The sequence below is a fragment of the Mandrillus leucophaeus genome, unplaced genomic scaffold (genome assembly GCF_000951045.1).
Source record: "Mandrillus leucophaeus isolate KB7577 unplaced genomic scaffold, Mleu.le_1.0 Scaffold749, whole genome shotgun sequence".
Classification (NCBI taxonomy): domain Eukaryota; kingdom Metazoa; phylum Chordata; class Mammalia; order Primates; family Cercopithecidae; genus Mandrillus; species Mandrillus leucophaeus.
This window is the reverse complement of record NW_012108130.1, coordinates 903,579-917,559: the sequence shown is the minus strand read 5'-3', so window position 1 is coordinate 917,559 and position 13,981 is coordinate 903,579. Positions and strand designations below refer to the sequence as shown.

The following is a 13,981-nucleotide window of genomic DNA, read 5'->3' as shown; positions in this document are numbered from 1 at the left end:
TGATGAACAAGAATTTCTGTCATTGCCTTATTCTCCACTCCAAAATTGCCTCTGACATGGCAAAAGTCCACGGTCAGGGAAATAAGAATACCCTGTGTTGGCATTTCTTTACGGCAGTACTTTCTATGAATAATTAATGCCCCAGAAAGACGAAGCCTTTTTTTCTGGTTTCCACCTACTCATAAAGTTCAGCACCTTGTATCAACTTGGATGGGGAAAGGAGAGTAGATTTCCCTGGCTCAGTAAGTTCTGAATTCATAAACAAGAAGCAGATTCCCTTTCCATTCAACCTCCAATCCTTTATAAAGATAAAGCTGTGGAGATGGTCTTTCAGGATCTTAGATTAGATAATTTTTCATGTTCTAATAAGAAAGTTCTGAGGGAAGCACTGTGATCAAACATAGCTGATGAGAATACACAATTATTTTTATTCTTTTTCTTATCCTCCTCCTTTTCCTCTTTCTGCTCCTCCGCCGCCTCTTCCCCCTTCATCTTGGTAGCTTTTAAACACTGTAGAATTTACCACTTATCCTTCAACAAAAGAATTCTTTTTGCCCGAGAATAAACATTTGCACAATAGTAGAGATATTACAATATATAGATTTTGGGAAAAAAAAAACCCTCAAATCCTATACCCTGAGACTTTTAATTCGTTAATTCAATTAATGTATTCATCAATCAACTGCAAGTCAAAACAGCAGCAGGAAGTAGAATATTGCTTTAGGTAAGTTTGTATTTGTCCAGAAGAGTTTCATTAATATTTGGGATTAAAATATTACTGAATTGCTAAACCCTAACGGTCCTGAAAAAACTCAATACTGATATGGTAGGCATCAACTTTAGGAAATCAACACACCTGCATTGCTTCTCCCTTGAAAAACATATTTCGTAAAGATACTTTTCAGGGTAATCAAATCATGGAGTAATTTATATTTCCTGATGAAATTTTCCTGTTTATTCCAGAACTTGGTATTTCACTTTACTTTCCTTCTCTCATTACTGAGGTGACAGTTTCTGCATTGTCCAGTGGTAAATATTGGGCAATGATGTGAATGTTGGTGTTAGGCTTGGACTGTTAGTGCTGGAATAGATCTCAGAAGTAGAGCCAAGAAAGATTAGAGGGGAGGATGCCTATAAGATGGGGCAGGATTAGGAATTTGGTATTAGGCAAATTGAGTTATTAAACAAGCACATAAAGATATCAAATAGGCAGTTGTTTATATGAATGTGGGCTAGAGTTACAAAAATAGTATTTTAATCCAGGAGAGAAGTCTGGGCTGCAGTTACAAAAGTCATTATCTTGTGAGGGCCACACAATTACACAGGTGTTCATAATAATGAAGGCCCTTCCATCTTGTAATTGCACCATCTGGAACATTATTTAGCCTCTGAGATAGCAAGGGAAGAGAGAGAGGAAGGGAAACCACATCTTAAATTTGTTACAGTGCCTTTTAAAATGGATGCTTTTCACTTCTGCTTGGAGGCCATTGGCCAAAATTAATCACATAGCCCTAACCTAACTGAAGGGAAGCTGGGAAATACAGAGAAACACATGGGTTTCTGATGGGTATTAACTGCCACCAACTCACAGAGAGAGGAGAGAATTGCTGGAGTGGTGTACATGAGGAAGCAAGAAATGATGGAATCTAGTGCACAGGTCATGTACCTGGTTCTAGGTGGGGGTATTTATGTACAACACAGAACTTTTACAATAACAGAATTCTGCTGGTAGATGGCTAGGTACGATGGAGGCAATCTGGCATTTTCTTCTGATCACTTCATTCTTCTAAGTGAAGTAGGAAGCAAGGTTATTAACTGAGTGTGACAATGAAAGAGGAAGTATTAGTGATGTAAAACAAGAGGAGCAAGAGTGAAATTGTCATCTAGGAGAGTGGAGAGTGAAAAGGCCATAAGGAAAGCAAGATTGCATGGTTGTGCCAGTTTTTAAGCTATTGTCTCTCAGCCCTCAACTCTCTTAGGTATTCTTGGCTTCATGATGCTGGGGGCAGGGACTGTGTTAACTACATTTCTCCTTTGCTGGCTGCTCCTTGTTAGGAGGCCCTAGAGGGGTATCAGAAGCCTAGAGGGAGGAAAAGTGGACTTTCTTCTTGTTTTGTTTCCTGCTTGATCCTGTCTCAAACAGTGTCAACCCAGTAATACTTCTTCACCATGGCAGCAGTACTTCATTCTCTTTTCCTGCAGTATTTCCAGTTTGTAGTTGACCCCAAACTCAAAGAACCAGCCTCATCACATCCCCTCAGAGAAAAGCACCAGGTTACTGTACTGTTTCCTTGGAGGTCTAGATCCCAGCTCCATTGTGGCTCTCCCTGGCTAAGATATCAGCATTAATTAATCAGTGTCTCCTCCTCAGAGGACAGTGTTTTAGCTTGGGGTTTACTCCTCCAAGCTTCTGGGTTCTATTAATTCCCTAAGCATTAGGAGGGTTAACTGCTTGATGCAATTCTACTTCTGTTATTTTTTATTCTCTTTTTGCTTTCAATTTCTTCAATATCTGGCTAAATTTTACATATGAAAAAACAAAATAATTGTTGTGATCTTGTTGGACTATGTTTGATACAGTGGCTGTCTGAGCACCAGCAACCTAGTCAACCTGTCTGTCTCAGTTTTTTACTCAGTGAAGGAATGAAAACTACCCATTTTAGAATAGAGGTGAGGATTAAATGAGAAGCTGTATGTAAAACACTTAATGCAATTCACTGCTCATAGTAAGTTCTCAATAAATTCTAGTTATCATTTTTTGAGAATCCATTCAGATGGCCCCTAGTCCAGAAAGCTTTTCCTAATATTCTACCCAATGCCAATCATTCCATCTTCAGTGCTGCCTTTCAAGCAATCACCTTTTTGTGTTCTTGCTTTTGTCACTTTGTGTCTTGTGTGTTTTGTTTTTCTATGTTCCCCTCCTTAAAGTATTAGTTTCTATTTATCTCTGAATAATAACACCTAGCACTGGGCCCAGCACAGAGTAGTATTATTAAGTTATCTGCAGGAACACACCTTCCTCTAGCAGACCTCAATAGTTATCAATAAGATAATGAAGCATTTTAATTCTTTCAGATGTTTCATTGTAAACACCAGACATCTGTGTCTAACCTCTAACATTATATTCACTCAGCCTCTGCTTCTAATCCAGTACATCTTCTTTCTAGCTGCATGGTTTTGGCCACATTGTGAAGCAGGATTCAGTTACCTCACAATAAAATGGGGAAAACGACACCTATATCACAAGGTTATTGTAATCATTAGATAACTAATGTGCTGCTCTCAGCACAATGGCTGGTGTATAATGTGAACTGAGAGCATTAACATTTCTTTTTCTCTGAACTAAATCCCTGCTTTTAAAACATCACTGATGGTGTCCTAGAAGGCATGCATTCCTTACTTAAAATGAAAGATTGATGGACTATTTGAAGAACCAAGTGATCAAAATATGCCATAAAAATTGTTGTGGCATATATCAAAGGACCTTTAAAATTACATTCGTTCTATTGGATATACAACTATTTTAGGGAATTGGTAGAAATAAATAGGAGGTGAAAAGATAGAAGGCAAAAAGGAGTTTTTTTTTTTTTTTTAAAGGAAATAGGTAAGTGGAACAGTTATAATGCAAATGTGTAGGGTCTGGCAATATTCAGAAAGTGTTTATAATAAATCAGATTCAGAGATCATACTTAAGAAGTACTTAGTGCGGGTTATGCGAAAACATGGCTGCGGCAGGTTTGGCCTTTCTTTGCAGGAGAGTCTCAGCTGCCCTGAAAGCTTCCAGGTCGTTAATAATTCCTCAGGTCCCTGCCTGCACAGGGTTTTCTCTTGGTTTGTTGCCTAAGAGTACACCAAATGTGACATCCTTTCACCAATATAGATTATTTCATACTACATTGTCAAGAAGAGGACTAGAAGAATTTTTTGATGACCCAAAAAACTGGGGGCAAGAAAAAGTAAAATCTGGAGCAGCATGGACCTGTCAGCAACTAAGGAACAAAAGTAATGAAGATTTACACAAATTGTCGTATGTCTTACTGAAGGAAAGAAACATGATTTTAACCCTAGAGCAGGAGGCCAAGCGGCAGAGATTGCCAATGCCAAGTCCAGAGCAGTTAGATAAGGTAGTAGATTCCATGGATGCATTAGATAAAGTTGTCCAGGAAAGAGAAGATGCCCTAAGGCTTCTTCAGACTGGTCAAGAAAGAGCTAGACCTGGTGCTTGGAGAAGAGACATCTTTGGAAGAATCATCTGGCACAAGTTCAAGCAGTGGGTTATACCTTGGCACCTAAATAAAAGATACAATAGGAAACGATTCTTTGTCATGCCTTATGTGGACCATTTTCTCAGACTGGAATGTGAGAAACGAGCCCGCATCAAAGCACGGAAGGAAAATTTAGAGAGAAAGAAAGCAAAAATTCTTCTTAAAAAGTTTCCACATTTTGCTGAAGCCCAGAAGTCAAGTCTTGTCTAAGATGTCTGAACTCTTAAATTTACCATTTTGTTTTTCTTGAATAGTCTGTGTACAAGAGTAAATATGTTAAGTGGTTTATAAAGAAAAAAAAAAAAAAAGAAGTACTTAGTGCGGTACTTGGTATGGAAGGGCGTTATACTAGATAGCGAGCTAAGTGTACATTCCTTCCCTATCACTCACAGAAATAGACTAGATTGGGAGAATGGGGACATGAAGGGGGAGAATGGGGACATGGGGAGGAAAATGGGGTGGAGTGAAGGGTCAGGAGTTGGGGGTAAAGATATAAAATTGATTCACAAGTTACTTAGATGAAGGATATTAAAATAATATGATGAAAGTGAGATAATATATGGCTGTTTCTTTCCATAACTGGAAAAGTCAAGTAGAAATTGGGGTGTTTGAAATATTGATGCCAATAGAGGCAGAATTTGACTCTCCCCAAAACTACCTTTGCTTTTTCTTTCACTTTTTTTATTTAATGGGTGACTATGCTGTGCCAGGCCTTGTGGTGAACATGGGGATCCCGGTAATAATGACACATTATAGTGGGAGATATGGACAAAAAACAAACAAAGACCAAAATAAGACATTTTCAGATAGTGGTAAGTGGTAAGATAGAGATAAAACCAATGGATATGGTAATAATTGGGAGAGGGCTAGAGCGAGGCAGCTGTATCTGCATGACCTTTATGAAGAGGTGACATTTGGGCTGAGCCAGCCATGCAAAGTGGAGGAGGAAAAGGAAGGATAGCTTGGACAGAGGCCACAGGTAGGAAGAACCTGGCAGCCTTGAGAAAAACAAGCAGATGTACTGAGTGTAGCGAGCAAGGCTGGGGGAAGAGGGGTGATCTGGGCTGGACTGGGCAAAAGCCCTGTAGGCCATGAGAAGGAGCTAGAATTTTATGGTAAGTGCAAAGCTCTTGACTGAAAGGAAGAAGAACCACAGCCAAAGTGTGGCAGGCTGCAATTCTTTAGTTAGGTTTGTATTATTTTGGCAAAATACATTTTCTACCAAATTTGTCAAAGAGGTACCAAGTATCCCAAAATTCCTTGTAAAGAAGTGCTTCACATATTTATTTATTTGTTTGGCATTTAATACTTATTATCCACATACACTCACTGCAAAGCACTAAACAGGGAAATATAACCCACAGTCAGTGTAGGAGAATCATCAGGTGGAGAGGTGGGAGACTGGAGAATTAGTCCATCCCATCTCCATGCTCTTGAGACACATCTCTTCCTCGGAGTCTTTCTGCTATCTGCCATTGCCAACATATAAATAAGATTATAAGATTATAATAAATTAGAACCATCTTTTTTTTTTTTTTTTTTTTGACATGGCTTACTTCTCTGGGTCTGCACAAGCTGTCCCTTTTCTTCATGTGGCCACCCAGAAATAGCCACAGCACCCAGACAATCTCCACTATTGATCTCCAGGTCCATATCCTATCTACGCCTGTCTTGGAACAAACTTGGCCTTCTTCCACAGAAGGCATTTCAAATATTGGTGTACTTGGTGCTTGGTACTGACCAAGTACTTAGGTGAAATGCTTATTTACAAAACTTGTTTTTTAAAAAATGAAATTCTGAAAATATATATAATGCAGAGGTTTAGGAACTAGATGTCTCAGTATGGAACCATCTGGCCTGATTTTATTCTGTAGTCTCACCTATTACCAGTTCTCCCAAATATCCTATAATGTAACACGCTGAGCTGCTCATCTTTTCATAAGTAGGCCATATTTGTTCATGACTCCATGCCTGCGCTCATTTCCCCTTACTCAAATACCCTCCCTGCTCTTCCTTTCTCTTCTCTGCCTTGAAACTCTTATTTATCGTTTAAAGCCCTGCCAAAGATCAACCCTTTCTGAAGTTTCACTGACTTCCACTCTCAGAAAAGTTTATTCTTCTCTCTTCTTTGCTTATTGAACACTTTGTAGGGACTTACCACATTACACAAAAATATTTACAATTTTGACTTCTCCAAGTAGACTTTGAGTTCTGCAAAAACAGTGATCTTTATCTTATTTAATGTTTTCTCTTCCTCCACAACCTATTATGGTGCCTACTATCTAAGTCATCACTGGATAATTTATTCAATAAATGATTATACAGTATGTCAACTTTTAAAGTATAGGAGTGGATTCAGTGATCCTGGATTGAGCTCTTAAGAAGAGAAGCATCAGGAGCAGCTGAGAATATGTGATAGGGAGTGTAGCAGGAGAAGTGTCAACATGGCCAATTCCATCACTGTAAATTGCTCACAGCTGACTCTAGGAGCTCTGCTTCCCCATGGATAAAACAGGAATAAGAATCCTGATCCTTCTTACTTCCTTCAGTTGTTATGGAGATCAAATGAGATACCATAGGCAAAAGTCCTTTGTGAACCATCAACCATCATATAATCAGCAGTTAGTATCATTATTAACTGAAATGATTCCTGTGGCAACATATTGTAGACATTTTACAATAGATTTACCTATTTTCATAGGACTACAAATATTCCTCCTCCCCTCTCCAACTTACAACATGTCTAGAGCACACACATTCATATCTACATTGACTATTTGCTTGTCTAGTTATGCAGAATTGCTTTTGAGACCTTCCTGTAATACTACCTGACCATGAAGTTTGGAAATAAATGCCAGTGGAGCTAAAGTTGCAAATAAAAACCCATGGAAGCTGAGGAATGGTTCTTTTGGTTGTACTGAATTTAGCAGACATTGGACCAAGCACCTTCCATGTGCCTGTCACTGTATCTGGGGAAGTAAAGATAATACCATGAAAAATGAGGCAGAGGGTCTGATCTGAAATTTCCCTCAGCATTTTAGGTGAAATGGGTCAAATTTATAAGATAGGGTTTTAAAAAGAAGGTCTTGCTTAATTCTCTGTGGGAAAGTGGATACCCTTAGGCTTCCCTGAATACCATTTGTCTGGGCTGAAGCAGGTAATAAAGTAAAGAAAGCAATTACAGGATGCATTTTGTGACTTAGAACTGAACCCTGTCACTAGTCAACCTGTTGGAGGGGACAGCTTTTGTACTAATGTTATGTCCAGAATTCAGAACACCTTCGGCCTTAAAGCAATTTTTGGAAGGTTAGGAGGTCATGGACTGGGCAATTCTAGAAGCAATGCTTGGCCCTTTTTCTAAAAAGAAAGGGAATTTAGCATTTTTTCAGTAGAATTATTATTGGACTGGCAAGGCCTTAAGTCCCCAACTGTGTTCAGGGCTCTCAAAGCGAGGGTTTGGCAGTGGTGTTCATTCAAATTAGGGTTTTACTTTATTTTAAGGGAAGGTTTTACTTTATTTTAAGGTCTCTGTTTTCCAGGGGATCAACCTAGCTGACAGAAGTGAGACGAGGCAGAAGAAAAGAGCAGTTTGATTGATGTGGGTGCCTATACTTCGCATGCCTCTTTAGGATAAATTAGCATCTTAGACGGGAGGGCTTGGAGAATGTTAATGTTAAGTTGATTAGAAGCCAAATAACTTAGTTTAGTCAGAGGCCCCACAGATTTCCTGGGAACCCTGGTTGCACTGGTCCAGATGGTCTTTTTTGGCTGTACTGTTCTCAGCCACACATCCAGCCAGCTCCAGGTTTCCTTCTCCACTCAGAGTGGGAGAGGCTGCCCCTACCTCCTTCTGTGTTCCCACAAATGCTGCATTCTCTCAGTGCTCAGTGAATACTAAATAATCAAAATGGCAATAAATCCTGAGCTTGGCACATTCCTTTGGAAGTCTTGAACAAGACACTGGTAATGCTGAACTGGCTGTTGGAGGGAAAAATAGACTCCTAACCTTTTCTCATTATAAATTATAATTGCAATATATTATTAACATAATATCAATAATAATGATAGTAATGCTTGGCAAGATGTCAGGCACTGGGCTGAGAAATTAAATTCATATACTTATTTAACCCTTAATAAAACAATGATGTATTTATGATAACCTCCATGTTACAGATGGAAAATAGTTCAGAGAGTTTAAGTGACTTGCCTAAATCTAATAAACAGTAGAACTAAGATTCAAATTCTGATTTGTGTCATTCCAAATCATGTGCTCTAGAACTTTATTCTATACTCCTCCTCTGGTCCATTTTCTGTTGTGGCTACATGAATATATGAATAACTTTGGATGGCAAAAATGGGCCTTCAACTTCCTCATTTGGCACCAAAGGAGCAAAATTTCTAAGTAGTAGTAGAAGGTGAGGTGAAGACTTGGGGCTGGAGTGAACAGACTAATAATAAAGAAGGGAAAATCACACTATGCTTTTCGCATTCTGTCTCTTGAACCCACTACCCCAGGACATAGTGCATTTTGCCTCATTAGAGAAAGGTAATTTTACTACTAATAATGGTGATTATAATGGCCACAAAACTTCAGAGAAAATGTTTCCAGTTGTTGAATAATACTAAAAATATTATCAAGATTAATTGGCTATAGCAGCCCCCATATATGATGACCTGGAAACATCAAATGGCCTAAGAAACTTACTGGCATTAAATATGCCCCAATATATTCTACTTAAATGAGAATCTAGGATTTGTGCATGCCCTTAGCTACTGTTGAAATAGAAACTGAAATGGCTTTATTTAAGAATGTCAACATCTTTCACATTCTCTTTTAGGCTTTCAGGAAAAACAAGTAGACTAGGAAAATTAAAACCTTTATGCTCCATTTTCAGTCACTCTAGGAGATGGATGTAATATTGATTCCAGTATATGCATAAGACTTTCAACATTAGCTAGTATTGAGCAGAAGATGCATATGAAAAAACAAAGAAGCGTAGAGAGAGGACCAGTAGGACAGAAAAAGCAGATCTAAGACGTTTACTTGTAGCCAAAATGGAGTAACAGAGACTTACCATCACGTCAAACAAATAAAATATGGACAAAATCAATGGTCCTCAAGACACTGAATACCAGTCAATGAAGGACAATTATTCCCAGGAGTCAGGGAACCAAATAGTGAGCCCAATAATTTCCCTAGTTTATTGTGTTGAAAAAGTGTCCAGACTTTTGTGTCACAGGGCAGGGAATTGCAGACAGTCTGGCAGTCTCCCTGAGTGGGAGAGATAGAACTAAGAGTCTGAGGATGCCCGAGTAGGTAGAGTTCACAGGACGTGGCACTAGAGGTGAGGGAGATACACACACACACACACACACACACACAGAGAGAGCCAGAGATCTGCAGGAAGACTCCCTCAAGTCCTCAGCTGAGGAGTGATCAGTGTCTGTCAGTGGAAACACTAATTAAGTCTGGAAAGGACCTACTGAAAGAATAAAAGGGAATCATTCATAACTCAAACAAGGCTGAAATAGTGCTTGTTCCCAACACTCAGATTGGAAAACCTCAAGTTAGGAGGCTTTAGTTAGAGTAGTAAAAATGGGTCTTTATTCAATAGCAGAGAAAATCAACCCTAGACTAAATGGTGCTCAGCTAAACAAAGCTAAAAAACAAGGCCCAAAATGATTAAATTCTTTTAAAGTAGTCTAATTAGTAAAGGAGATTAAAACAGCTATTATGAGTGTATTCCATAAACTTGAGGAGCTAGATTGGGCATGTAAAGCAGAAACAAGAAAGATTTATAAAAAGGCCAAAATCAAACTTATAGAGATGAAAACTGTGTCCAAAATGAAAAATACATTGGATGAGATTATCAGCTGAACAGACATTGCAAATAAAAAGTGGTGTATTTGAAGATATAGCAATAGAAAGTATCTAAAATGAAACAGGACTGGGGAAAAAAAAACCAACAACAAGAAATTGAGCACTATTACACTGTAGGGCAAACTTAAATGGTCAAATGTATGTGTAACTAGAGTCCTTAAGGAGAGAATTGGGGTGATGAGGCACACAGAATGTTTGTGAACATATCAGCCAAAAAATTTTTCAAACAATGAGCCCCCAGGTCCAAGAAGTTCAACAAATGCCAATGACAAAATATGAAGAAAACTATAACAAAACTTATCACAATCAAATTGTTTAACCCAATGATAAAGAAAAAAATCTTAAAAGTATCAAGAGAAAATGCGCATTGCCCAAAGGGGAACAAAAACAAGGGTAATATTATATTTCTCATTTGAAACAATGCAAGCTAGAACACATTAGGAAAACATTTTTAAAGTAATGAAAAAAAGTTTTCTGTCAGTCTATACTTCTTTAGACAAAATAAAACATTTCAAATATAATAAAGCTGAAAGAATCCATCTCAAGTAGACCAGCACTATGAGACATATATTTTTAAAAGTTCATGCAGAAGAAAAATAATATGAGACAAAAATGTTGAGCTCCACAAGGTAATGAAGCACACTGAAAATGGTAGTTACAAAAATAAAATGCAGACATTTCTTATTAAATTCCTTTTGAAAGATGGTTGACTTTTGAAACAAAATTATATATGGAGTTTATACAATATGTTGAAGTAAACAAAGGGCAACAATATCCGAAATATCAGAATAGAAGCATAGCAGTAAATTGCTGCAGTATGTTTATGCTACATGTGATGTGGAAGACTATCACTTGAAGACAGACTGTGATAAGTTAAAGATGTATAGCATAAGTCCTAGCAACCAATAAAATAATACAACAGAGAGCTGTAGCTAATACATCAAGTGATGAAATGAAATCATTAAAAAATATTAATTTAACCCAAATGAAGGCAAAAAATGGAAAAGAGGACACAAAGAACATAGAGAGCAAATAAGCAGGATGATGGATTTAAATGTAATACAGTTCAAATCACATTAAATGTAAATGGCCTAAATACTCAATTTAGAAGGCACAAATTATCACACTGAATATAAAAGACCCAACTAAATGCTACCTGCAAGAAATTCACTTTTTATATAAGCACAGAAATACACAATTATTTAGACTTGTTGTGTAGATATAAATTAACCCAAATATTTAAGAGAAAGAATTTTAAAAATTAGAAAGAGGTAAAACTATCACTATTTCCAGATCATAATGATTATGTATTTTCCTTGGAAACCAAAGATAATCAACTAAAAACTATTAAAAAGAATACAAGTTTTCAAAAAAACATACTACTACAAAATTATTAAATTAGTATTTTTATATATTAAAGCAATAATAAATTATTAGATATGATTACATAATCTTATTAACATAAATAATAGCAACAAGAGATAAAATACCTAGAAAAAATAAGAAATATGCAAGACATATATGAAGAAAAAGATAAAACATCATAGTACATCAAAAACAATTGAAAAATTCGATAGATATTATGACTTGAGTAGGAATAGTCTACATCATGAAGAATGTCAAGGTTACCTAAGTTAATTTATAAATACAATGCTAACCTGATAAAAGTATCACCGTTTCAAAAACCAGATAGACTGTTTCTAGGGTCATATAGCAATATAAGCAAATAAACATATCCAGGAATAGGAAAAAAATTAAGTGAATTTGAGAAATCAATCTATTAGATTATTGAAACAAAGAATGCATTTTGAAGAGTCAATGAAAAAGCAGCATGGTGCTGAGACATTAGTAGGAAGACAATCCAGTGGAACAGAGAAGAAAAATCTGAAAATATTAATTTGAGAGTTTATTATATAGATACTAATTCATATTAATGTGCAACTATGTTATGTAAAATGGTGACATTTCAAATAAATAAAAACAATAAGTTTTGGTAGACCAAAAAAATCAGAAAAAGATTACTGTAAATCTTTCTTACATCTTACTCCAGGATATACTTCAAATGGATCAATTACTTACATGTAATAAATAAAAGCATAAATGTTCTAGAAAAAAAGACAATGGAAATTCTAATTGCCTTAGCATAAAACAGACATTTCTATTTATTGCTAATAATCAGAAACCATATATAAAAATCTCTAAATTTTACCCAGTAATATTTTTAAAAATCCTGCATAGCAAAAAGTTTTTTTTTAAAAAAAGCCAAGTTGCATTTTCCCTAGTTTAAAAAAGTACTTTTATAACTACATTTATAACCATATTGCAAAACATCAGTATCCTCATTAAAAGATAAGCAAGGCCTAGGAATAAACACTGAAAACAGTAGACCCTGAAAATGGCTCCCAAAACATGAAAACAATGCTCATGGTTACTAATGTGGAACTATTAAGAAGACAGGTATCCAAAAATTTGATACCACTCAGCTTCCAAGCTTGTGATCAAATGTTCAATTTCATGCATGACTTGCAGAAATGTAAATGGATTCCAGCTCTACAGAGCTTTTAAACAATACATATCAAAATAGTTATTTGATAATAACAATTCTACTTCTGAAATTACATACATATGGGCTGACTCATTGCAGCATTATTTGTAAACAGTAAGCAATTAAAAAACTCCAATCAATATGGAACTGGATAAGTAAACCATTCACACACTGGAATAATATACAGCTCTAAAAAAAGGCAGAGGGACAAACCAAATCCAGCAACCTGTGAGAAGGATTATAAACCACGATCAAGTGGAATTTATCCCAGGAATGTAATGTTAGTTTAACATCCAAAAGCCAATCTGTATAATGTACCATATTAATACAATTAAGAACACAACCCACATGATCATCTCAATACATTTTTTTTCTTTATCATGAAAGGGTGTTTGATTTTGGGAAATATTTTATCTGTAAATATTTGACAAAATCAAACACCCTTTCTTGATTAAAAAATGTTCAACAAACTAGAAATAGAAGGTAGATTCTTCAACCTTATAAATGATATCTAATGAAAAACGCATAGCTAACATCATAGTTAATGGTGAGGGACTGAATGCTTTCTTCTTAAGATCAGGAACAAGGCAAGAATGTTTGCTTTCACCATTTCTAAGAAACATTTTACTGTGCATTTTAGCCAGGGAAATCAGGCAAATAAAAAAAATTAAAGATGTCTAGATCAGAAAAGGAGAATTACAATTCTCTCTCTTTATAAATGGCATGATCTCTCATATATAGAAATTCTAAGAAATCAACTGAGAATTTATTGGAACTAATTAATGAGTTCAATAAGTTTACAGTATATGGATCAATATACAAAAGTTAACAGTAATTCTATGGCTAGCAATGAAGAATTCAAAAATGAAATTAAAAAACAATTCCATTTATGATAGCATCAAAAAGAATAAAATATTTAGAAATAAAGGAAACAGGGTAAGACTTATACATTGAAAACTAAAAACATTGTTGATAGCAATTAAAAATCTAAGTAAATGGAGGCAACCCATATACATGGACCAGAATACTTAATTTTGTTAAGGAAGGCTTATTCTGAGAATTGATTTACAGACTCAGTGCCATCCCTAACAACAGCCCACCTGGCTTTTTTTTTTTTTTTTTTTTTTTTCCAGAAACGGATATGCCACATCCAGATGCATATGAAAGTGCTAGGAGCCTAGACTGACCAAAACCTTCTTAACAGAGAAAAATAAAGTAAGAAGACTCTCACTTCCTAATTTTAAAATGTAATACAAGAAAATGGTAATTAAGACAGTGCAGAACTATCAT

General features: G+C 36.1%; 1 protein-coding gene across 1 annotated transcript; it reads left to right on the top strand.

The window, feature by feature from the left end:
- Positions 1-3,722: 3,722 nt before the first annotated feature.
- Positions 3,723-4,518, top strand: LOC105529085 (39S ribosomal protein L47, mitochondrial). Its single transcript, XM_011966136.1, has 2 exons — positions 3,723-3,820; positions 3,881-4,518. Exons 1-2 carry the CDS (start codon positions 3,723-3,725, stop codon positions 4,473-4,475), a joined length of 693 nt encoding a protein of 230 aa, XP_011821526.1. The 3' UTR covers positions 4,476-4,518.
- Positions 4,519-13,981: the final 9,463 nt, after the last annotated feature.

Excerpts from the sequence above, each read along its gene's own strand:
- LOC105529085 (XM_011966136.1), top strand. The coding sequence starts at position 3,723 with ATGGCTGCGGCAGGTTTGGCCTTTCTTTGCAGGAGAGTCTCAGCTGCC. Across the intron at positions 3,821-3,880 it reads CAGGTCCCTGCCTGCACAGG|ATTATTTCATACTACATTGT; the intron begins GTTTTCTCTTGG and ends TCACCAATATAG.